At 46.9% G+C, this 23,940-nt stretch overlaps 1 protein-coding gene and 1 long non-coding RNA gene across 6 annotated transcripts in view; one reads left to right on the top strand and one right to left on the bottom strand.

Moving 5' to 3' along the window:
* The window catches only part of LOC116073944, a 28,879-nt gene extending 7,113 nt beyond the window's left edge, over positions 1 to 21,766 (bottom strand). For 2 of the 4 annotated variants that reach the window (XR_004111973.1, XR_004111970.1), the window contains exons 1-4: positions 21,724 to 21,766; positions 20,665 to 20,820; positions 19,840 to 20,159; positions 6,978 to 7,176 (exon numbers count right to left, since the gene is read on the bottom strand). This is a non-coding gene — a long non-coding RNA (uncharacterized LOC116073944). Of the gene's footprint in view, positions 1 to 6,977; positions 7,177 to 19,839; positions 20,160 to 20,479; positions 20,821 to 21,723 lie in introns of all 4 variants that reach the window. The other 2 variants (XR_004111971.1, XR_004111972.1) reach the window with 2 other exon arrangements.
* The window catches only part of Paqr5 (progestin and adipoQ receptor family member 5), a 72,898-nt gene that overhangs the window by 30,492 nt on the left and 18,466 nt on the right, over positions 1 to 23,940 (top strand). Inside the window, exons 2-3 of one of the 2 annotated variants that reach the window (XM_031346314.1) lie at positions 8,209 to 8,357; positions 22,252 to 22,379. In XM_031346314.1, coding sequence (XP_031202174.1) covers positions 8,307 to 8,357; positions 22,252 to 22,379 — 179 coding nt within the window. In that variant the 5' untranslated portion in view covers positions 8,209 to 8,306. Of the gene's footprint in view, positions 1 to 8,208; positions 8,358 to 21,848; positions 22,026 to 22,251; positions 22,380 to 23,940 lie in introns of those variants that run through there. The other variant, XM_031346315.1, reaches the window with a different exon arrangement.

The raw sequence follows: 23,940 nt of genomic DNA, 5'->3' as shown, positions 1-23,940 counted from the left end.
GCATCCCTTGAGGAGGTACAATAGTCTTCCAGTTGGAGCAAATTTCAGATAGTCCCAATGGCCTCTTGAAGAGTTGAATAGGGGCTGGAGAGATGGCTCAGCCGTTTAGAGTACTGACTGCTCTTCCAGAGCTCCTGAGCTCGATTCCCACCAACTACATGGTGGCTCACAATCATCTGGAATGGGATTTAATACCCTCTTCTGGTGTGCATGAAGACAGCATACTCATATACATAAAATAAGTAAATACATCTTTTAAAAAATTATTATTAAGCTGGGAGGTGGTGGCGCATGCCTTTAATCCCAGCACTTGGGAGGCAGAGGCAAGTGGATTTCTGAGTTCGAGGCCAGCCTAGTCTACAGAATGAGTTCCAGGACAGCCAGGGCTACACAGAGAAACCCTGTCTGGAAAAACCAAAAAAAAAAAAAAAAAAATTATTATTAAAAAAAGAGTTGAATAAGAGGTTCAGAGAGTGACCATTGTAAACAGACCTAAGCAGCCCGAAAGCCACCACTGTCACTCAGCACAGGGGCTCCTTCATCGGTCACTTCCTGCACACACCCTACCCTCTAACATTTATTGTCTTAATTGCTTTCCTGTTGCTGTGATACAATACCCTGACAAAAGTACCTTAAAGGAAAAAGGCTTTATATGGGCTCACAGTCTGAGGGTATAGCCCTTCACAGCGCGGGGGGGTGGGGGGGGTGTCCTAGTGGCCAGAGCTTGCTAGAGAAAGATGGATGACAGCTTGGGCTCTCCTTTTCAGACAGCCAAGACTCAAGTCTTTCCATCCTCTTTACCTAATCAAGACAATCCCTCAGGAGCACCCCAGAGGCCTGTCTCCTAGGTGATCCTGTCAGGTTGATAGTACTAACCATCGCAGCTAGGCCGACCGACCTGAGAGCCCTAGGGGATCCTCCCACCTCCCCAACACAGGAATTACAGACACACCTTTTACATGAGTACTGGGGACTGGACTTAGGCCCTTGTACTTACGTATGTGACAGGCACACACATGACTGAACCATCCCTCTAGCCTCCCCAGACCCACACACCCTCCAGCCTAACATTTTAGCAGCTCTAAAATTAGAATTCATTTCCAGTCAACAGCGTCTCCTGATTGTAATTGGCATCATTTTCTCTCTTTTTGGTACATGAAAATGGCGATGTGACTTCCAGCTAACGGCGTCTGAAGGTCATTGAAATGCCATCCCGGGCTCAGTTGGTATTTAGATGCTTGGGGACAATTAGACCATGCCTCCGTGCAGTGAGAAGCTGGGGCTGGGGTTCTGACATCCAGATTTGTTTCAGCAAACCAGCAAAGGGGCATCATAAAACCTTCAGGACACACTGCCTGTGTTTCGGGGGACTCTCAAGCACACCTTGCCTGAGAGTTCACCTGAGGCTTAGATGACGGATGTCTGGTAGGGATGCAGGGGGATCCCGAAGTAATAAAATGAATGCCATAAAAGATTTACTAATATGCTTGCTTAGGAAATATTAAGTTGCACAAAGTGGAATTTAGCTGAAGGAGAGCTGCTTCCCATCCACCTGAGAGGTCAGTAGTGCTCTAAGTAGGCTGGTGAGAAACTGTAGGAAAGACAGCTCTCTCTTTATCATATCAAAAGAGCAACATTGGTGTGTATAAAAATAATCCTGCCAATACTTTGCTTGGTAAATCTCTCATCCATTTAAGGAGCCAGACTTGCAGTCTCCTGTCTCTGTTTAAATTGTTCAAAGTATAATCTGGGGCCGGGACCTGAAGGACGTGAGAGAATGACACTGTGTGTGGAAGTGTAAACCCAGGACCTGTGTAAGCTGTTAACATTTTTTTCTGTACAAAGCCAGTTCCCTTTTGTGGGTTAGCCAGAACCAGTCATACACTAGCATTAAAGAACTTTTTCCTTTGTTAATCTCGAAGACTGGGGATTGATTTCCCCCTGGAAAGCATGTTCATTCTCGAACGGTAGCATGGTTAAGACATTTGGTTCAGTTCAAGCTATCCATTCCTCTCATGTGGGCTCAGGTGGGCTCCTGGGAGGATCAGCCTCCCTGGCCATCCTTCTGTCCCCGTGTGTGCACACCAGAGGGCACATGGACTTTGAAATCTCACTAACTTACACATCTCTAGTCCCCATTAGTTTCTCTAGTGAAACAGAATTGGTCTACTCCTGAATGGACTCTTAGGTGTGGGTGCCCAGTGACCCTGCTGAACCCCACTCTCCTCTGGAGTGAGGCGATGGTTGGTCTCTCAGATGCTAACCAACACTCATGAGGTTATGGTTAGAAAATTACCTCCACAGCACATCCTCTATGTGAAGTACTTAAAGGTTACTAATGCTACTGCTATTGTGTGGGGGTGGGGGTGGGGTGGGTGTCTGTGTGTATACCTATGTGAGTGGTTATCTGAAGCCAGAAGAGGAGCTGCAGTTATAGGTGGTTGGTTGTGGGTCACCCCATGTGTGTTCTGGGATCCAAACCCAGGTCCTCTGCAACAGCAGTAAGTGCTCTTAAGTGCTGAGCCATCTCTCCGGCCCCTCCATGTGAAGTATTTAAAAGCAGGTTATAAACAGTATAACACAGCCCACTAATGGCCATGCATTGGGATGCAGTCTGTGCCAGCCAGCACTGAGCTCTTCTTCAACAAGTGCAGCTTTGAATTGCGGGGATGGAAAGGTGAGATGCTGTTCCTCACCTATCATAAGGGTCATGGCCATCATCACACACACACACACACACACACACACACACACACACACACACACACACAGTGTCTAGGTAGTAAGAGGGAAAGCACAATGAATTTATTTAATCTAAGTTTGCTAGGGCTGGGGGTGTGGCTTAGTTGGTAGATATTCCCCAGCATGCATAAAGCCCCGGTGATCTCCCTAACACCACATAAAACCGAGAGCAGTGGTGGGCACTTCAAACAACTTAAAACAGAAACAATAGACTGTAAGTCAGGGTACTTGGGCAGGTGGGAGATTTACACAGCAAAGATATTGGCAGAATTATTTTTAAGTACATCTACAATCCCAACACTTAAGAGGTGGAGGCAGAGTCAGAGGTCCAAAGTCATGTTCAACTATTCAACAAATTCAAGGCCGGACTATAGGAAACCCTTGTTTCAGAAGTCAGAAGTGCTGAAGGCCGAGGAACTGGCTGCCAGTAGCAAGCTTCTGACACATTTCTATGGCACAAGATACTTCCGAAATACAGGCCTAAAGACCCATCGAGAACAATGTTCACGCTCATGTTCTGTGAAGAATGGGCATTTGAAATGTATGATTGGACACTGAGTGTGGCCTAATGCAAACAGACCTTCAGTGGGGACTCCAGGCAGGCCTGTCTGCTCAATCCTTTTGTCTCTCTTTGCAATGTACTCTCTTTTGGATGTGGGCCAGGGTGCTTGGAATCAGGATCTACAAAGGAGCATGAGACCATGAATTTTCTGAGCGTTACAACTTGCTTTAGGAGAGAGGTGACAGAGAGCAGGGCCGGAAAAGGTTCGAGAGCCCTGTTTCTGAGCCTTTCTAGTCTCCTTCAGTTTAAACTGCTCAGCTCGATGATGGGTCGTGGGTTGAGATGCTGTTTTCTGAGCCTCTGTATAATGCAGTGGTTCTCAACCTTCCTAATGCCATGACCCTTTAATACAGTTCTTTATGTTGTGGTGACCCTCAACCATAAAATTATTTCTCTGCTACTTCATAACTCTAATTTTGCTGCCACTATGAATTATAATATAAACATCTGATATGCAGGGTAGCTGATATGTGACCCCCCCCAAGGAGTCAAGACCCACAGGTTAAAAACTGTTAATATCATGGATAAAGGATTAAACAATATTCTTTAGTCAAATTGTATGAGCCAACTCAAAAAGAGTAACAGTATTTATGAAGAAGATGTCCTGGATGACACAGATGAAGACATCAATGTATTTACTTCTAAGCAATATGAGGAAATAATTTTAGTTACTGTGTTAAACAGAGTTGAGATTCTATATGTGTGCTTATTAACTAAATTAATACATTTGTGCTAATAATGTGACCAGTTGTTGGCTCATTCATATTACTAAAATTTATTAAATCCTTGGAACCTGTCAGTGAGAAAACAACTCTCCAGTTTCTTTTGGGCCAGCTTATATGACAGTATTTAGTAGATATCTTAGGTGCTGTTGTGTTGTTGTTGTTGTTGTTGTTGTTGTTGTTGTTGTTGTTGTGATGAAGCACCATGACCAAAGCCATCAGGGGAGGAGAGGACTGATTTCATTTTACAACTCGAAGTCCATCATCCAAGGCTGTCAGGACAGGACTCACACAGGGCAGGAGCCTGGAGGCAGGAGCTGATGCAGAGGCCACGGGGGAGTGCTGCTTACTGGCTTGTTCTCCATGGCTTGCTCAGCCTGTTTTCTTATAGGGATGACACTTTCCACAGTGAGCTGGGCCCCCCTTAATTATCAGTTATAGAAAAAAAAATGAACCACAGGTTTGCCCACATGCCAGTCTGGTGGGGGCATTTTCTCAACTGAGTAGCCATCTTTCAAAAATAAGTCTAGCTTGTGTCAAGTTGACACAAACCTAGCCAGTATGGTAAGTTATAAAGTCTTTGGCTAAGCCTTTAAGCTATGGGGAATTCCACCTGACGCTTGTTGTCTTCTAGGGATGGGACTGAACACCTGTCATGAGGTGAATGAAGTCCCCAAGTTCAGTTTTACTTCTTATTAAGTTTTGAATGCCCTTGAATTTGATTCCTAACGTGAAGCGTCCTGGGTATGATTTTATTCTCATGAATTTTTCTAAGGCTATTTCAGAATAACTCCAGCAAGTCCTGTGGATAGATTACAACATCCACTTACTTTCTGAGATAGTATCTCCCATTTCCCAGGCCGTCCCGGAACTCTGTGTAGCCAAGCATTACCTTGAACTTATTCTTTCTGCCTCTGAATGCTGAGGTTAGAAGTGTGTACTAGCTACTGTATGTGGTTTTATGCTGTGCTCAGGATCAAGCCCAGAGTTTTGTGTGTGCTAAGCAAGCTCTCTGCCAACTGAGAAACATCTCCAGGCCTTCTGTTATAAAATAATGAAAATTCTAGTAAGATGAAGTCTTATATGAAACATGAGTAAGCTATATCTTTCGGATGTGTTTGGATTTTATCTTAGAAACTATGATGGTTATTTTAATTGTCAACTTGACACAACTTGAGAGCCCTAATGAGGGTTTGTTTACATTGGGTTGGCCTTTGAGCATATTTGTGTAAAATTATCTTAAATTAATTGATGCAGGAAAATCAAGCCACTGTGGGTGACACCATTCCCTAGGCAGGGGTTCCTGAACTGCCTAAGAGCAAAGAAAGTGAGCTGAGCTAATCAAATGAGCACTATTCATTTCTCAATTGTTGACTGTGGATACAGTGTGTCCAGCTCTCTCAAACTGCCATTGTCTTCCTTGCCGTGATGGGCTACAGTTGACTGGCTATAACCTGAGAATTTTAACTAAAATAAATCCTTTGCCCCCTAAGATGCCTTTTTATCAGAGTGTTTCTACCACAGCAACAGAATTGAAAGTTGGACAGAAGCCCTTGAACAAGTTTGTCTCTTGACAGCAACCTAAGCTGCAATGTTGGTGATCCTGCAAATTGCAGTCTGGTTTTTCTAGCATCTGTGAAATGCAAAGCCTGTTTCCCAGCAGGCAGAGTTAAAGGGATCAGGGAGTTAATTCCAGGCTGGATAATATCTGAAGAGCTTAAGATGGGCTGGGTGCCGTGACTTCCCACCATCAGCCACTAGTCTTTTGCAACTGTTGACAAAGATGGACAATTTAGATGTGGGCTAACAACCCAGTCTCAGGAGAGGCTTGGTTACTTTGAATGCTGTAAGAATATAACAGCAGAACCCTCACACTTTTGAAACAGGTCGGTCAAGTTCTGTCTTATCTGGGATTGGCCTCAGCTTGCTGAGTTGGCAGGAGTGGCTCCCTACTTGCCATCCAGACTACACACATCCCAAACATACTGTTTCCCTCATCACCCAATGCTCAGGAGAAATGTGGTGCTTTGTACTAGGATGTATTTATTCCCTTTTGTTAGAGCCAGTTCTCTTATGTGTGTGTGCGTGTGGAGGAGAGGTTGTCACATGTCTTATCCAGTTGCCCTCCTTTCATTTCTCTCTCTCTCTCTCTCTCTCTCTCTCTCTCTCTCTCTCTCTCTTTGTGTGTGTGTGTGTGTGTGTGTGAGAGAGAGAGAGAGAGAGAGAGAGAGAGAGAGAGGTGGAGAGGTGTCAGGTCAGCCACAGAGGTCCCAGGAGGAGGAATGTGACTGGTGATCCAGGAATGTTCAGAAAGGTCTCAGCCCCTCAGAGGCAGGGAAGATTGCCCTCTGTTGCTGGGGACATAAGGCTCTAAGGGAGGCTCAGGTCCAAGGGTGGTGGCAGAGAGGAGGCCCATATTGTGATCAGTTCCTAGCTTTGTCCTCTTTGTGCTAAAGCAGCGTTTTTCTGTTTCTTGGGCTGTCTGAGAACTTTAGATGTCTGTAGTTCATATTGTTTACAGTTGCTAAACAGTCTTAATCCTGTGTTTGATCAAATTTATTGTTTACTCCGTGTTGCTCTGTCTCCAAGAGGCTCCTTGGCTCCTTGCCTGGCCTGTTTTTGTGTGTGACAGAGCTGTGTGGTCAGCCCCCTGGAAAAGGCAATTCTTCCTTGAACTAGAACATAGTTCCTTGTCCCCTTTAAAATTTTTATTAAAATGTATTAAAATTTAGTCTATTTATTATGTATGTGTGTGCTTTTGCAAGCGGATGTGTGAGCGCATAGACACCGCAGTACAAGACTAGAGGACAAAGGACAACCTTTTTTGTTTTTTTTGTTTTCTTTCTTTTCCTCTCATGGTGGTCCTGGGGATGGAACTGGGGTCCTCAGGCTTGGAGGCAAAATTAAGTCACTGAACCATCTCATGCCTCCCACCCCCATTGTCTACTTACGTCAGCTAAGGTGGCACAGGCTTGAGACGTCTCTGCCTTCCTCAGACGAGCCTATGCTGGAGTATGGTGTGTGGACTCAGCTCTTCCCAGTTCGGCGACTCTGGGGAAAGTTGTCTACAGCTCGTCCCTCAGACGGGAGTAGATGGCCGCGGGTCCTTCACAGCCCTACTGTTTCCTACTGCAGTCTCTGTTCATTCTGCTGTAAAAAAAAAATACCTTAGACCGGTGGTTTATCAACAATGAAAATGTATTGCTTCCAGTTCTAGGGCTAAACAGTCCATACCGAGACTATTCACAGATGGCTCCTTTTTGTGCCCTCCCACCCCCACATCCTCCCTCCCTGAGCCCAGTGTCAAGAAAGCTCCTTAAGGCCTCTTTTATGAAAGGGCACTAATCCCATTCATAAGGGTGGAACCCTCATGACCCCATTACCTTCCAAAGGCCTTACTTCACACCACACCGGGAATTAAATTCTAGCATACAGATTTTGAAGGTCGAAACCTTCCTAGTGTAGTTATCAGCCATGGAAGGATCTAGTTGCTTACCAGCTGGTGTTCTCACAGTGAGGGATGATGTAGCCTGAATCACTGCTTTACATACCCCTTTGATCTCAGCACTCAGGAGGCAGAGGTAGGCAGATCTCTGTGAGTTCAAGGCCAGCCTAGTCTACAAAAGCCAGTTCCAGGACAGCCAGGGCTGCTGTTACACAGAAATCTTATCTGGGGGGTGGGGAGGAAGGCAACAGGGGTTCGTTCTTGTTGTTTTTGTTTGTTTGTTTGTTTTTTGGAAGGGAAACTGGGAAAGGAGAAACCATATGACATGTAAATAACTAATAAAAATAAATTAAAAAAAAAAAAAAGAAATCTTATCTCAAAATCTCTCCCTCCCCCCAGAAAAAGACAGGGGCTCAAGTAGCCCAGGCTGGTCAGGAGTTAAGGACGACCTTGAACTCCTGATCCGCCTGCCTCTACCTCCTCAGGATTAATGGCATGTACCAGCATGTCTGTCTTATACAGTGCCGTGGATTGAACCCAGGGCACCATGCATGTTTGTACCAACTGAGATACATTCCCCTTGAGAAACTTGTTGGTTTTTGTTTTCTTTGGGTTTTTTTTTTGTTGTTGTTGTTGCTATCGTTTTAAAAATGTCCAATAGTTGAACCTCTAGAAACCGTGTCCAGTTAAAGTTAGGTGGAGTCTGACCTGATTTCTTCTTGTTTGTCCTCTTTCAGGGAAGCTACCTTGAGATCCCCTGGTATGTCTGAACTCTGAGTGGGACCTGCTAAGAGGCTGGAGTGACCTCAACTGCCTCCCCCAGCCTGGTATCAAGATGCTGAGCCTGAAGCTCCCCAGGCTGTTCCGCATAGACCAGGTGCCCCAGGTGGGTGCTTTCATTCCGTGGCTGAGTTCCAGGGTTGGCAGTGGATCAGGCCCTGCAGAAACCAGCACCCCTTGCCCCACCCGTGCGCCAGGCTGGCAAAGTGTAGCCCTTCAGTGCAACCTCGTGCTGCATCAGGAAGCAAAGTCATTAGAGAGAGCAGAGATTTGGGCTAGCCAGGGGAAGTGGTAACAGCTGCAGGGTGGAGAAAGGCTGGCTGGGGCCTCCTGTGGTGCTCCAAAGTAGGCCAGAGAGTAGTTACCTTAGCCCTTAGCATGGCTCTGCACATGTGTTCTATCGCATACTCTCCATGCCTCTATTTTATTTGAGACAATCCAGCCTCCAACAGTCTTCCTGCCTCAGCCTCCCACGTGCAGCAGTTACAGGCTATACTGCCATTCCCAGCTCTGCCCTCCACTCTTGCAGGAGGGCCAGGCCTGACCTAGGGTTGGGCAATGGAGAAGGGCTTACTTGGCTAGTGGCTCTTGTCTCCTTGTCACGGACCCATCCTGACCCACACAGCACGCACGGACACCCTGCCTCTACAAGCCCTAACCTTTTGGTTGTATGCTGTGCCAGACTGGTGTACTTCTCTCTTGCCTTGCCTGGGTCCAGTTTCCTGGGAAAAGGAGAGCTCCTTTCTGCTCAGTGATGCCTTACAGTCCCTAACCAAGCTCAGTATCACCAGTGGGACATTGAGTAGAGACCTGCCAGGCTCTGATCTGAAGCTCTAGAACCAGGTGCCAGGGAGAGATGGTGCTGAGCAGAGCAGAGCTGTTGTGGGCAAGATAGGAAAGCAGGAAGCTCTAAAGAAAGCCACCATCCATGGCACTTTTAGCAGGGCCCTGCCTCTGGTCTCACAGGGCCCTCCACTCCCCTCTGTGCCCACACATCAGTGGGTGTGACTAGTGGGAACATAGTGTGAGTCTTGGATTTATTCATTCATGATATTTTTATTGACTTCCTATGTGCAAGGTGTTTCTCTCCAGGATTCAGAGAAGACATGTGGGCAATTCTATCCTTAGTAGGCTCCTCTGAAGCACACAGGGATCTCAAACACACACGAGTACTTTGTAAAGCAGGTCAGAGGAGAGATGGGTCACTTCTGTCACAGGTGAAGAAAGGACCAGGAAAGACACTATTAAGAGTTGCATGGGCTGGGGGAATAACTGGGGCTCGGGTGCTTGCTGTAAAAGCCTGAGGACCTGAGTTCAAATCTCAGAACCCAAGTAAGAAACTGGTGGGTGCTTGTAGACCCAGCACTCGGGAGATCACTGGATCCCTGGGGATCACTGGCCAGTCACCCTAACCTTGTCTGTGAGCCCCAGGTCAAGGAGAGACTCTCAAAAATCAAGATGGATGGCACCTGCAGAAGAACCACACTGGAGATTGCCCTCTGGCTTCCACACACATGTGCACATGTATGCATGCATATCTACACACACACACACACACACACACACACACATGACAAATAAATGTAATAAAAATTTAAATGCCTCCTAGAGAAGTTAGTTTTGAGCCTCCTGTAGCTTCCGTTCCTGGTGAGGAAAAGATGCCTGCGCCCTTTGTCTGGGGCCCCACCTGGTGATGCAATCCAGGCCCGCCAAGTTTGTTATCATTTGACTCATCTCTTCTCTTCCTTCACCTTTCAGCCCTTCCTGTCGTTATGTTTTAACTGTGCCTTGTGTAAACAGCTCCGAGTTGGAGCTTTAGCTTGGAGGTTCATGTCCTTGCTAATGTGTCTAGTGGTGTGCTATAGCGGGATCTGTGTTTGTTTCAGCTGTCCTGGGTGGATGTGTCTGTTTCCTCTGCTTCTGCCTTCCATTTCAGTTGTTTGGGATGAAGGGTCACATTCTCACTTTTCTGTTTCACTCTTCTGCTTCTAGACATGTTTTTGCAGGTACTAGTTTAGAGATCACTTCAGCTTTTTTTCTTTTTTCTTTTGCTTTGTTTTTGAGACAGGGTTTCTCAGTGTAGCACTGGCTGTCCTGGAACTTGCTTTGTAGACCACGCTTTGAACTCAGAAATCCACCTGCCTCTGGAGAGTTAGGATTTGAGGCACGTGCTACTACCACCTAGCTCACTTCAACTGTTTTACTATGAACAGCTACTGTACTAGGCACGAGAGGGTAGACAAGCAGAGGTTTAAAGCTGCCCAGGATTGGCTGGGAATGTAGCTCAATTGATAGAATATTTATCTAGAATGCAAAAAGTCCCAGGTTCGAATCCCAGTTACTGCATGCCTGTAATCTCAGCACTCATGAACTAAATGCAGGAGGATCAGAAGTTCATGGTCATCTTTGGCTACATAGTGAATCTGAGGTCAGACTGGGATACTTGACACCCTGTCTCAGGTTAAGCCAGTGACTTGAAAGCGTCAAAGACTGCTTTCACTTCAAATCACAAGCAGTCACTCCTAGCTGCACCATCAGGAACAGGTGGCCTCTGAGGTCACCACAGAGGGGAAGAGAGAGGACAGCATCTTCAGCTGGGTTTCTTAGAAACAAACTCTGAGATAGAACTTGGCAGGCAGGGAGTTAACTGGGGACAGTTCTCAGATACAGCACTGTGAGAAATAGGATGCGCAGGATGTGGGAGGAGCCACAGCTGGATATGGGAGGTGCTACGGCAGGATGTAGGAGGAGCCACAGCATCAAAGGCTCTCCCCCACCATACAAAGCCATCGAGTGCTCATCCTACAAGGGATGTGCCATGGGCTTCGTCATTCAGAACTGTCCTGAATGTAAAAAGTAGGCCAGGACCTTGAATCCTAGGTGGGTGGGGATGAGTTGACCCTGAGAAGGGAACATGACAAAGGCAAGATGATGCCCTTTGACCCAAAACAATTTCCCAAAAGACTGGAGCTGGTTGAGTTCTGCCCTGTGGAAATATCACCTGACAACTTGAACTCAGTCTCCAGGACTCAAATGATGGAAGAAAGCCACCACCTACCTCTAGTTGTCCTCTGACCTCTACACAAGCGCTTGGGCTCACACCTCCTCCTCCTCCTCCTCCTCCTCCTCCTTCCTCTCCCTCTTCCTCCTCTTTCTCCTCCTCCTCCTCCTCTTCTCCTCTCCTTCTTCTTCCTCTTCTTCTTCTTCTTTTTCTTCTTCTTCTTCTTCTTCTTCTTCTTCTTCTTCTTCTTCTTCTTCTTCTTCTTCTTCTTCTTCTTCTTCTCCTCCTCCTCTCTCTCTCTCTCTCTCTCTCTCTCTCTCTCTCTCTCTCTCTCTCTCAATCTTGACTTTTTAAACGTGAATAAAAGTACACTGCAATTTCAAGGCAATACACTGCTTTGAACTGTTCTGTAAACAGGACTCTGACCAGACTTCAAACAAGCTTAAGACATAGGAAGCACATGGGGAGCTGGCAAGTGCTGACTATTTCTGCCATGCCAGTGCCCAAAGACAGCCACTTTGAACAGTTGCACATCTTGCCAGGAAATTTCTTCATAAACCAGATTAGCCTCAAACTCAAACTTACAGTGGTCCTCCTCCTGCTGCCACCTAAATGCTGGGATTGCAGTCGTGCAGCACCACACCTGGCTGTAACTCCCACTGCCCTCTTAAAAAAATTTTTTTTTAGTTTTTTTTTTTTTTTAGGCGTTTAGCTCCATGCAGTACCCACAGAGGCCAGCAGAGGGCATTGAGTCTCCTGGAACTAGGTTGTGAGTTACCATGATGGGAACTGAACCTGGGTCAGCTGGAAGAACAAGTGCCCTTAATCACTGAGCCATCTCTACAACCCTTGTGACTCAATTTCTGGCCCTGCTCTTGCTGCTGCCCCTCCCTTGAGATGTTCTGTTCTTGAGTCATGCTTGAGCTAAGGTGGATATCCCTGAGGAAGGCTTTGTGCTTGCTCCCCGGAACTGCCAAGCCTGGAGATTTGTTTTGAGACAGGATCATCTCTCTACATAACTCCGGCTGTCCAGGAGCTCACTATGTAGACCAAACTGGCCTCAATCTCAACAGAGGTCCATCTGCCTCTGCCTTCCCAGTGCAGGGATTAAAGGTGTGAATTGCCACACCCAGCTGCGTTTGTTTTTTGTTTGTTTGTTTGTTTTAATACCCAGCTGAGTTTTTTCTATAATCTCCCTTGGTACCAGTAATTCTCCTTGTTGCACTCTACCAACTGAGCTACACACTTAGCCGAAAATGTCTATTTTAAAAATTCTTTATAAAATGAAATAGTTCAACCTAATTTGGAAAGGGGATTGAGACAGACTTTTGCTATGTAGCCCATCATAGATACATGTAGATACATTTTTTTTAAGCTTTGGCTAACAATATCTGATAACAAATAACAGTAGAGAACTTAAACTCCTAGTTAATATAATTTCCCACCACAGATTGAATTGGAGATCTCTTGTTTCATTGATTCCTTCCAGTCATTGTGTATCTTATCTAAATGAAATCCGGGTGTTCTCTTTTCTTAGCCTTCTCATAGGTAAAATGAACTTAGTTTAAGGTCAAATTGGCTACATGTTTCAGGATATTTTCCTGGAATCATTTAGAGAATGAGGTACACACCTCTGAACTGTTCCGAAAAAAAGCTGTAGGGGCTGGAGAGATGGCTTAGTGCATAAACACATTGGCTACTCTTCTAGAGGACCCAGGTTTGGTTCCCAGTCCATATTATCTCTCAGCTGTCTGTAATACCAGTTCCAAGGGATCCCATGCCCTCTTCTGGCCTCCACAGGCATTGCATGCACACAGTGTATGGACATTACATGCAAAACGCCCACATATAAAATAAAAATAAATCTGGGAGAAAAAAAAAGCTACCAACTCCAGCAAGCAAATCAAAACATGTGCACCCTGCCAGGCTTGAGATTTTTGTCAAATCTGGCCTTTATTAGCTTCCTTCTACTTCTTTTTTTTGTTTTTGTTTTTGTTGTTGTTGTTGTTGTTGTTGTTGTTTTTCGAGACAGGGTTTCTCTGTGTAGCCCTGGCTGGCCTCAAACTCAGAAATCTGCCTGCCTCTGCCTCCCAAGTGCTGGAATTAAAGGCGTGTGCCACCACCGCCTGGCTTTCCTTCTACTTCTTTAACCAGTTCTTACAAATGTGGTGGCTTATGTAAAAGAGGACCAGGGGTCAAGCCTCACACACATAAGACCCCCAGGTTCCATACCTAGCACTGAAGAAACAAAACAAACGACAACATACCAGCAATTATTATGTCCCAGCCCCATGCACAACAATCGTGCTGTGGATGGATGGGCCCAATTCCCAGTTAAAGATGATGCAGAACCTGCTCCTTGCTCTTCCCACTCCTTGGCTCCTGAACCACTCTCTCCATCTTGAGATCCACCAACCTTGTATCACTCTGACCTATCTACCTGCAAATCTCTCCCTAGATACACCCTGGTTTTTGTCTTTTCCCTGTGCTGGCCTTTCACATCCCTGTGTGTTTGTGTTGAAAGGAAAAATTAAAGCTTTGGACCTGTGCTGACTAGGAAAAGTTATGGGCCTAAGAATCTATCACAAGCTGGCCCACATAGGCCTGGGAATGAGCAAGCAAGTTGTTAGATATCATAAGAGCTGGCAGGTCAAGAAGACATAAAACTATAAACATAGAGGAAAACATGTCTAGGCAAACGAGGACATGTCTAAGGCCCAGGCCTGCAAAGACGTGCCTGGCGGACACTAAATAATGGACCATCTGGTCGTCTTAGATATGGTTTAAGGTCAGATGCTCTGTTGACTCAGATTAACACCAACCTTAGAAATTTTCCACTCTGTTCTGCACGTAATAGTTAATATTTGAACTAGCCAATCATGTATGGCCACACTGATCCCTTTGTTCCCCCAGACCTTTTCCCTATATAAACCCCTAACTTTCAGGCCTTGTGGTCGGCTCCACTATCTCCTGCGTGAGATAAGTGTGGTGCCAAACCAGAGCGCCCTGAAATTAAAAAATACCTCTTGTAATTACATCAAGATGGTCTCTCGTGATTCCTTGGGTACACGTCCTCCTGAGATTTGAGTGGGGGTCTCCCCATGGGGGTCTTTCAGTGTTAGGTAACATTCTTGTTTTTTTTTTTTTTTTTTTTTTTTTTTTTTTTTTTTTTTTTTTTTTTTTTTTTTTTTTTTTTGTCTTGAGACAGGGTTTCTCCATGTAGCCCTGGCTATCCTGGAACTGGCTCTGTAGACCAGGCTGGCCTCAAACTCAGATCTGCCTCTGCCTCCCAAGTGCTGGGACTAAAGGAGTGCGCCTCTAATGCTAAGCTTAGTGTTTTCACTGCACCTGATGCAAACAGTCTAAAAGGAGGAAGGATTAAGCTCGGTGTTTCTTAGATTTCAGCCAGGAAGCAGAGAAAAGGGACACAGGAAGGCACCAGGAGAAAGCAGTATTCCCACAGCAACCTCCACTGATCAACTTCCTCTACCCAGGCCCCACTGCCTGCTTTTCCGCACCTCTCATAAAGCTGAAGCATGCATCCATCAGGATATCCACCCGTTGTCTAGGTCAGAACCCTTGAGAGCCAGTCATTTCCTAAAGGCCCATCGGTGGCAGGTGCCACGCCCCCAGTCCATGATCACGTGGGGGTATTTCAGACTCAAACCATAACACCCTGTGTCCATCTTGTTGCCCTTACTTAAAGGCAACATCCCCTTCTGACTCTGACAAACTGGACTCTGGGCGTGGAGGTGGCAGCTGGGTCGCAAGGACACAGGCAGCATCTGCCAGAAAGCTTGTTAGAAACGCCGCCTCTCTTCTAGGCCTGCTGGGGCAGCCTTAAAGTTCCAGCTCTTTCGAGGCAGAAGCAGGAGGTTCAGGAGTTCGAGGCCAGTTTCAACTACACAATGAGTTCAAGTTCAGCCTGGGATGCATAAAAGTGTCCCAGATAATAATACATTCATAATTGCAGACTCATATACAAGCCACCAAGTGCAGTGAGACTCTTGGGTGACCTGCCAAAGAGAGAGTTTAGGGATGATGCTGACAAACCGTGGAGGAAGCGCTGAGGACCTGGCTATTTCCTCTCAGCTCTGGGTACCAGAAGACCAAGATCAGGTGAGAGCAGGGCTATTCCTCTGGGACCTCCCTCTTGTAGCCTCTTCACTGGGGTCCATACCTGGGAACTCTTGTCAATCCAGACTTCCCCTTCTTAGAGTCTCCAGCCACACTGGATAACAACCCACTCTAATGGCTTACTTTAAGTGTTATCCTCACAGGGGAGACCCTGTCGCCAGGGCTGGGGGTGTGGCTCAGCCAGAACCCTTGCCTACCCTTGCCTAGAATGTATTAAGCCCTAGGCTCGATCTCCATCAGAGGATGCTGGTGCAGTCCTGTAATCCCAGGACTCAGGAAGGGGAGGCAGGAGGATCAGAAGTCCCAGGTCATCCTTGGATACATGGGGAGTTCGAGGCCAGCTTCAAATACAGTGTGTTGAGGTAGTAGTATTTTAATGTATAAAATTGAAAGGAGACACAATTCTGCTTTTCAGAGTAGGACAGGAGGGCCTTGTACCCCAGGGAAAGGGATGACAGTTGTACCTCTCAACAGTGTCCTTGTTAGCAGTGTGGGAGAGGGTGCATCGGCTCGGGAAGTGGAGGCCTGAGGCTTATAGATTTGGCCTGAGGCTTGTAGATTTCGCCCTGACTCCTGTGGCTGCTGGGAACATGGAAAGATGCCAGCAGCACCACCACCACCCCAACTCCCCCATCCCCGGTCATGAGGGTGGCTGTGAAGATTCTGTGACATTTGGACAGGAAGTGAGGAGTACATGCTTAGAAGCCAGCTGCCTTCCCTTCCTTCTCCAGCCCGCTCTTCTCTCTTCCCTTTTCTCACCATCAAAATCTGTTACTTACCATAGGCCAGAGATCCTCATTTATTTCCCCTTGGGTGATTTGCAGTTTAATAGCTAGAAAAACCAAAGGGTGGAATTTCAGGCTTCAGCTGGCCGGCGCGCACCGGGGTCTCAGAGAACTTCTGTGGTGCTGAGCCTGCCGCAAGCGCTAAAAGAGCTAACTGGCTGCCGTTGCCTTCCGCCCCAGGTGCCTGGAGGTTCTCACTTCTAATGGGCTGCACGCAACTCGGTTTCATTTCGCTCTAAATTGCCCAGCCTGCTATGGTAGTTGCAAAGTGGAACCCTAAAAACCGCTTCTGCTGTGCAAATAAGCAGGTGCCTGCGATGCAGAGGGAGTTGGGGGCGGAGGGAAGGGGGAGCCTCGCTGGAAATGAAGCCCGGCTTCGGAGTAGCGCGGAGATGATTGTAATTTGCCGTTGGGGATCAAACTGAGCTTGGAATACAAAATTGTTTTCAAATGTTCTCTTTGCTGTTTTGATGTATGTAGCCTGCGTTCTGTGAAGATCGACTCCATCAGGAGTGTTTTGCTGAGGCTGGGATGTCGTGGGGGAGGGAACTTGCTGGCCTTCTTGTGTTCAAAGCTGCTGGGAGTGGGAGCATACCTGAATGCTAGCGATTCTGTCCAGTAAACATAGGTTTGGTCTGGGGAGGGCCGAATGGATCGGTTGTGTTATCTCAAGTGAAAGTTATTCTGTCTTGGGTCACAGAGAGCTGTTGTCTTTTTTCATCCCCTACCCACCTGTCATGGCCTCTCAGGAGCTACCTGATATCCTGAGTGCTGGGATCATTGGAACACACTGCTCTGCCTGGTTTATGCCAGGCTGAGGAGCAAACCCAGTGCTTTGTGCTTGCTAGGCAAGCTCTCTACCAACCGAGCCACATCCCCAGCCCTGGGACCAGATTCTCCAATGTGACTGACAGGAACAATCTCCCTGCTCTTCCTTTTAGGTCTCTGTCTGTCTGCTCCTGTGCTGGCCAGAATGTCAGGACCCACAGAGAGGAGCATACTTGCTGGTTGCACGCTCAGTCACCTGGGCAGTTTGGGACTGACCTTTTCTGGGCAGCCAGAAGTCTAATCCTTGCTTTCACCTGCTGCTCTCCCAGATAAGGCTGTCACTCTGGCTTGTTTCAGCAAGAGTCTGGTCAGGTTGGTTCAGCCAGGCTCCCCTCAGGGATCTCAGGGATTCTCTGACCACTAGCCCTCAGTTTGCTCCTTGGTTCTAGACTCCCACTTGGCCTATGCCACCATGGTCCTGAATAAAGTCTTCCCTGCTGTGTGTTACCCAGCAATTAATTAATTAGTTAATTAATTAATTTCTGGTTTTTCGTACCCAGCAATTTAAAGCAAGGGTCTGCTTAGCTAATTCACACAAAGGGGCAAACAATGTTTATAAACACTCCTTTCTGCAGTCTGTATTCTAGTAAGCAGCCAATATCTTAGTTCATTTGAAAACTTTTAAAATGCTTGTTTACTTTATGTATATGAGCATTTTGCTTTGCTTACATATATGCATATACATATACAATACATACACATACACACACACTCATACCCCCCCACATGCATGCAGTACCCAAAGAGCCCAGGAGAGGGTGCTGGATGATTGAGAACTGGAGTTAACAATTTTGAGTTGGCACATGGATACTAAGATCTGAACCTAGGTCCTCTGCAAGAGCAACAAGTGCTCTTAATACTGAGACATCTTCCTAGTATCCCACTCCAACCCTGACTGGATTTTTTTTTTTTTTTTAATATGGGAAAGAAAAAAAACAAACACTTGAAACATAGTGTTACAGTTTGTATATGCTCGCCCAGGGAGTGGCACTATTAGAACGTGTGGGCCTGTTGGGATAGGTGTGGCCTTGTTGAGATAGGTGTGTCACTGTGGGTGTGGGCTTTTAAACCTAACTGCCTGGAAGCGAATCTTCCACTACCAGCCTTCAGATGAAGATGTAGAATTCTTAGCTCCTCCTGCACCCTGCCTGCCTGGATGCGGCCATGTTCCTGCCTTTATGGTAATGGACTGAACCTCTGAACCTGTAAGCCAGCCCCAATGAAATGCTGTCCTTCTAAGAGTTGCCTTGGTCATGGTGTCTGTTCACAGCAGTAAAACATATACTCTGATGGGTCAATGAGAAGCCCCAGGGAGCCATATTTTCTGAGGGAGGACCCTTTGAATGCTCCCAAACTATGGATAGCCCATTCCACATGCATCAAAGGCAGAAAGCTCATCTGCTTCCTTGTCCATAGCCCTGGTGGAAACTGCAGGACAAGATTCCTGTGCTCATTGTGGAAAAATGTCCACCGTAAGCCAGATACTTCAACAGAACGGAGAATCAAAACTGAAAGAAGGTCTGGGATGCGGTTGGGTGGCAGAGTGCTCACCTGGTGTACTAGAAGCCCTGGGTCTATCTCCAGAACCCTAGAAACTGGCTGTTATCAGAACACTCTGGAGGTAAAGTCAGGAAGAACAGAAGTTCAAGGTTATCCTATGTATCTAGTTCAAGGCCAGCCTGGGCTACCCAAGATCCTTTCCCCAAAAGATAGCATTTAAGATGACTTGTCTTTAAAAACAATGGAACAAATCACTTTCATTAGCTAAGGCCCAAATCTAACAGAAATTGTATTTCTTTAAAAATTATAGCTAGGCAGGGGTGGTGCACACCTTTAATCCCAATACTTGGAAGGCAGGGGTAGGTGGGTCTCTGAGTTTGAGACCAGCCTGGTCTACAGAAAGAGTTCCAGGACTGCTAGGGCTACACAAAGAAACTCTGTCTTAGAAAACCCCAAATAAACAAACCAATAAACAAAACTTCCTGATTTCTTATGAGTTTACAACATGTTATACTTATTCTTTGACAGTGTAGTATATGTATACAATGTATCTTGACCCCACCACCTACAACTTACCCCTCTCACTGGCCCCTAGTCACATTGTGTGCCTGGTGCCCAAGGAAGCCAAAAGACAATGTCAAATCCCCTGGAACTAGAGTTCCAAGTGGTTCTGAGCCACCATGTAGGTACTGGAAAATGAACCCAGGTCTTTCCCAAGAACAGCAAGTGCTCTTAACTGATGAACAATCTCTCCAGGCCCCAAATTATATTTCTTTGTGAGACCATAAATCAACGTCTCTGTCTCCATTCCCGCTGCCTAACCAGTTTGCCCAGAACTGAGCTTCGTAAAATGTGTAGCTAAACAGAAAGCAACATATCTGCTGCCCTGGTTAGTTTTAACCGTCAACTTGACATAACCTAGGGTCATCTGAGAGGTGATCCCAGCCGAGGGAAGGTCAGATTTGTGGACATGCCTATGGAGGATTCTCTTGACTGTTAATTGATGTAGGAGGACCCTGCCCACTGTGGAAGACACCATTCCCTGGACAGGTGACCCTGGGCTATGTAAGAAAACTAGCTGAGCCTGAGCCTGTGAGCAAGCTAGCTAGCAAGCAGGGTTCTCCACAGTTGCTGCTGTATTTACTGGCTGTGAAATGAGTTTCTTGATTGGAGGTGATGATGTGTGGACTAGCTCGGGCCTGCCCCGAGCTTCCACTTGGACTTCCCTCAGTGATGGACTGTGATCTGGGATGATGAAGAACAAATCCTTCCTTTTCTGAGTTGCTTGTGGCCAGAATATTTTATCACAGCAGCCAAAAGGAAGCTGTAACACTCACCATGCTGGTCACCACCGTCCCGTCGCATAGGTAGGACCCACGGTGTACACAGGGGGCATCAGCATGCTTCATTTTTTGAGATGAAGTCTTGTGTGTCAGGTTGGCCTTGAACTTGTAGAAAGCCTCCTGCCTCATTCTCCTAAGAGCTAAGATTTGGAACCTGCCGTCTTGCTTACTTTCTCTTCCCATTCTGTGGGAATTCTCGACCGGAACAGCAAGAGGTCGGGGCAGCTGTGTTTCTGTACAGGGCTTTGCTACCAGTGGAACCCAAGGTTTCATGCATGCTAGGACAATGGGGCTCTTGCAGCTTCCCCCTCCTCCTACAAGAAAGCAAAGTGGAAGCTTGAGAAAATATTGCGAATGGACTTCCACCATGAGGATTAAATACAGAGCGTCACTGTAATAATTTGTCTCTGTTAGCTCACTGCTGTATGATTATTTCATGTGTGGTGTGTGTGTGTGTGTGTGTGTGTGTATGTGTGTTTCTATCCATGAATGCATGTGTGTGTGTAAGTCAGAGGACAACTTGCAGGAGTCAGTTCTCTCTTTCTATCATGTGGATTTGGGAATTGAACTCAGGTCATCAGGCTTCGCTGTAAGCACCTTTACCCATGAATCCATCTCACTAGCTATAATTTACCTTCCATGACAGTGTGAACCATTGAAATCAAATGGTCCTAGCCAAGCATCACGGTTTACACATGTAGTCTCAGCATTTTGGAGGCTGAAGCAGGAGGACTGTCAAAGGTTTGAGGTCAGCCTGGACTACAGAGCAAGCCTTTGTCACAGAACAGACAAAATCAGTGGTTCTTAATTAGATGCTACCTCCAGGAGACCATTCCAGTATTTGAAGACAGTGTGAGTTGTCACAACTTGGCATGGAGACTGTGCACTTCCAGCAGGTCACAGAAACACAGTAGGCTAGTTTTCCACAGCATTTCCAGTAGGCCCCAGATACCAGAAATGTGAAGGAACTTTGAGCTAAGCAACACAGAGAGGAAGATTCATTGCCTGTCATCCAAGTAGCTTCCTTTTCTGTGCTTTCCCCAACCTCTGCCTCACTGGGGGTGTATACGTCTCTATAGTGCTAGGATATGTGCTCTCCCCAACCTCTGCCCCACTGGGTGTGTATACGTCTCTATAGTGCTAGGATATGTGCTCTCCCCAACCTCTGCCCCACTGGGGGTGTATACATCTCTATAGTGCTAGGATATAGCAGGAATACATTCCAGTTTTCTTCACATTCTGAGATAGACACGGGTGGGGGGCACTTACCCCGTGTTTTGTCAGTCATTGTGTGTATGAGTGCATGTGCCAGAGGTTGGCACTGAGTATCTTCCCCATTGCTTCACCATTTTATCTTACTAGGTTTTTTTTTTTTTTTTTTTTTTTTTTTTTTTTTTTTTTGAGATGGGGTCTCACTATTTGGCCTTGGCTGGCTTGGAACTTGCAACCTAGGCCTAGCCTTCAACCGACAGAAATCTGCCTGATTCTGCCTCCTGAGGTCTGGGATTAAAAGTGTATGCCACCACACCCAACTGTCACTGCATTCTTTGAGGCAGGGTCTCTTACTGAACTCAGGACTCACTGATTGGGTAGAACGGTTGGCCAGGAAACCCCAGGGCTCCTTCTGTCTCCACCTCTGGAGCACTGGAATTACAGGCCCTCACTGCTTTCCATGTTTGGTACTTTACACCTGTGCTTGAAATCTGACCTCATGATTGCACAATAGACATCTCACCCACTGAGCCATCTCCTAGCCCTTCTGTTACCATTTTAAATGTGTATACTACAATACTTCAGATAAGTCAAAACCTATGGGTTCTACCTGACTCGTCTATATTTCTTACTGGAGGTGTTGGGGGAAGAGAGAGCGGTGCTTACCAGGAGGCCTCTCTGAGGACCGTGGCTCTATGATCCTGCTGTAGCCAGCCTCCTCTTCCCACAGTCCAGTCTTTGGCATCATAGGCCTCATCATCAAAAGGCCTTTATGAAGTGCCTTGTGGATACCTCATCTCACTGGGAGGATCTTCTGCAGAGATCGCCCTACCAGCCTCTGACATCCAGGGCAGGCTGGCTCAGGCAGACAGCATACATGCGACCCAGCCACGAAAGCGTCTAAAGACCAGGCCGTAGGCCTCAGGCAGAGTACAAACACGGACTCTTAGACAACATTCATGCCCAGGGTAAGCACGGCTGGGAGTACAAAACAAGACTGCACTCTCAAAGCCGGCCTGGTCCTTGGATCTCAGCTGCCTTGGGCCTGCTTGGAGGACAGGGGATCTTAGAAGCTCCCGGGAGGAGAGTGGACAAAAGCAGGAAGGGAGAGGTCTAAGACGGAACTATTTAACCACCCAGGACACCCCTCCTGTTGTCTCACCTCCTTCCCCCTTCCCTGTCTTCCCTCCACAGGTGTTCCATGAACAGGGCATCCTCTTTGGCTACCGGCACCCACAGAGTTCCGCCACTGCCTGCATCCTCAGCCTCTTTCAAATGACCAATGAGACCCTCAACATCTGGACGCACTTGCTACCCTTCTGGTACCTTCTGGCTCCCTGGACAGACCATCGCCTACTGGTTCCCTGGGGACTGACTTTAAAAACACAGCTGGTGGCAGGGAGACTTTTACTCTAGGGCCAGGGGTCCCCCTGTGGGTATAGATGCACATACCACAGAGGGAAAAGAAGCTGGTTCTGTCACAGACTAGGCATCAGGCTGCGGGTTGCCGTAGGATTCTAACACTTCTAGTGACTGAGTAGCATTTATCTTCATCTCCTTCAGTCTTACAGGCTTTGCAGGTCTTCATGAAGTCTTTATTAAAGTGTCACTGACTTGAGCAAGTCATTTAATCTCTCTGAGCCTGGCATTTTCTGCCTGTAGAGCAGGCACGATCCTCTTTCCATTTCTTGGGGGTGCTGAGACTGAGAGAAAACCCCAGTAAAGCAAAGACAGGAGAGCCGGAGATGTAGCTCGGTTTGTAGAGTGTGTACGAGAAGCCCTGGGTTCGTTCCTAACACTGCATAAGCCAGGCATGGAAACCCTATGCTGTAATCTCAGTACTCTGGAGGGAGAGGCTGGAGGACCAGAAGTTCAAGGTCATCTTCAATTATACAGTGAGTTTGAGACTAGCCTGGGCTACATGAGGCCTTCTCTGAAAACAAACAACACAGGCATTGTTGCGGGTGCTTGTATTCGTCTTGGAGAGTAACGATATGCCATTGGTCATGTTTAATGGAGCCAGCTAGGAACCAAACTCTAAGAAGTAAGGGTGACAGAGGGGGTGTTCCAGGAGGGCCAGGAGGCTCCTTGCTGAAAAAGGCGAAGGGAAGACTTACATACATTTGCTTGACAATGGAGAGACAGGGCAGGTCACCTCCCCACACCCTGGTGCAACTCTCCCTGAGCATCTATAGGGATTGGTTCCAGGATCCCCTCAAGATATCAGAACTTGGAGGTTCACCCTTTGTCAAGTGGCACAGTATTTATATATCTCTCCGCATACCTTCTTATGTTCTTTAAATCATCCCTAGATTCCTTAAAATACCGAGGCAAAGTAAATGCTATGTCAAAGGTTGTTATATTGTTCACACAATAAGGACAAGAAAAATGTCCATTCATGTTCAGGGCGGATGTAGCCCCTCCCAAATGCTGGGATATTTTAGTTGAATCTGAGGAAACAGAGCCTGGACATCTGTCAGGCCCAGGAGGACTTCAGATGCAGCGGATCACTGTCTTACTCAGACCTCTGTGTGCTGATGTAGGTGCAGCTGGTGGCCCAGGCTGAACAAATCCTTTGAGTCATGTTGAGAAGCTGAGATTGGGGGAGGGGGTGAATCCTTGAGTGTGGCAAGTGGACCTGAGTCCCAGGAAGTCCCCGTGCTTCAGCATGGAACAGCCAGTCCAACTAGATGTCAGAAGTTAGAGTGGGGACCCAGCCACTAACAGGAGGGGAGAGAGAAGACAGTCTCGGGGTGAAGTAGGTGATCCGTAGAGAATCTTGACTGCTGTATTAGTCAGGGTTTCTATTCCTGCCCAAACATCATGACCAGGAAGCAAGTTGGGGAGGAAAGGGTTTATTCAGCTTACACTTCCACATTGCTG

The sequence above is a fragment of the Mastomys coucha genome, unplaced genomic scaffold (genome assembly GCF_008632895.1).
Source record: "Mastomys coucha isolate ucsf_1 unplaced genomic scaffold, UCSF_Mcou_1 pScaffold23, whole genome shotgun sequence".
NCBI lineage: Eukaryota > Metazoa > Chordata > Mammalia > Rodentia > Muridae > Mastomys > Mastomys coucha.
This window is presented reverse-complemented; position numbering and strand designations above follow the sequence as displayed.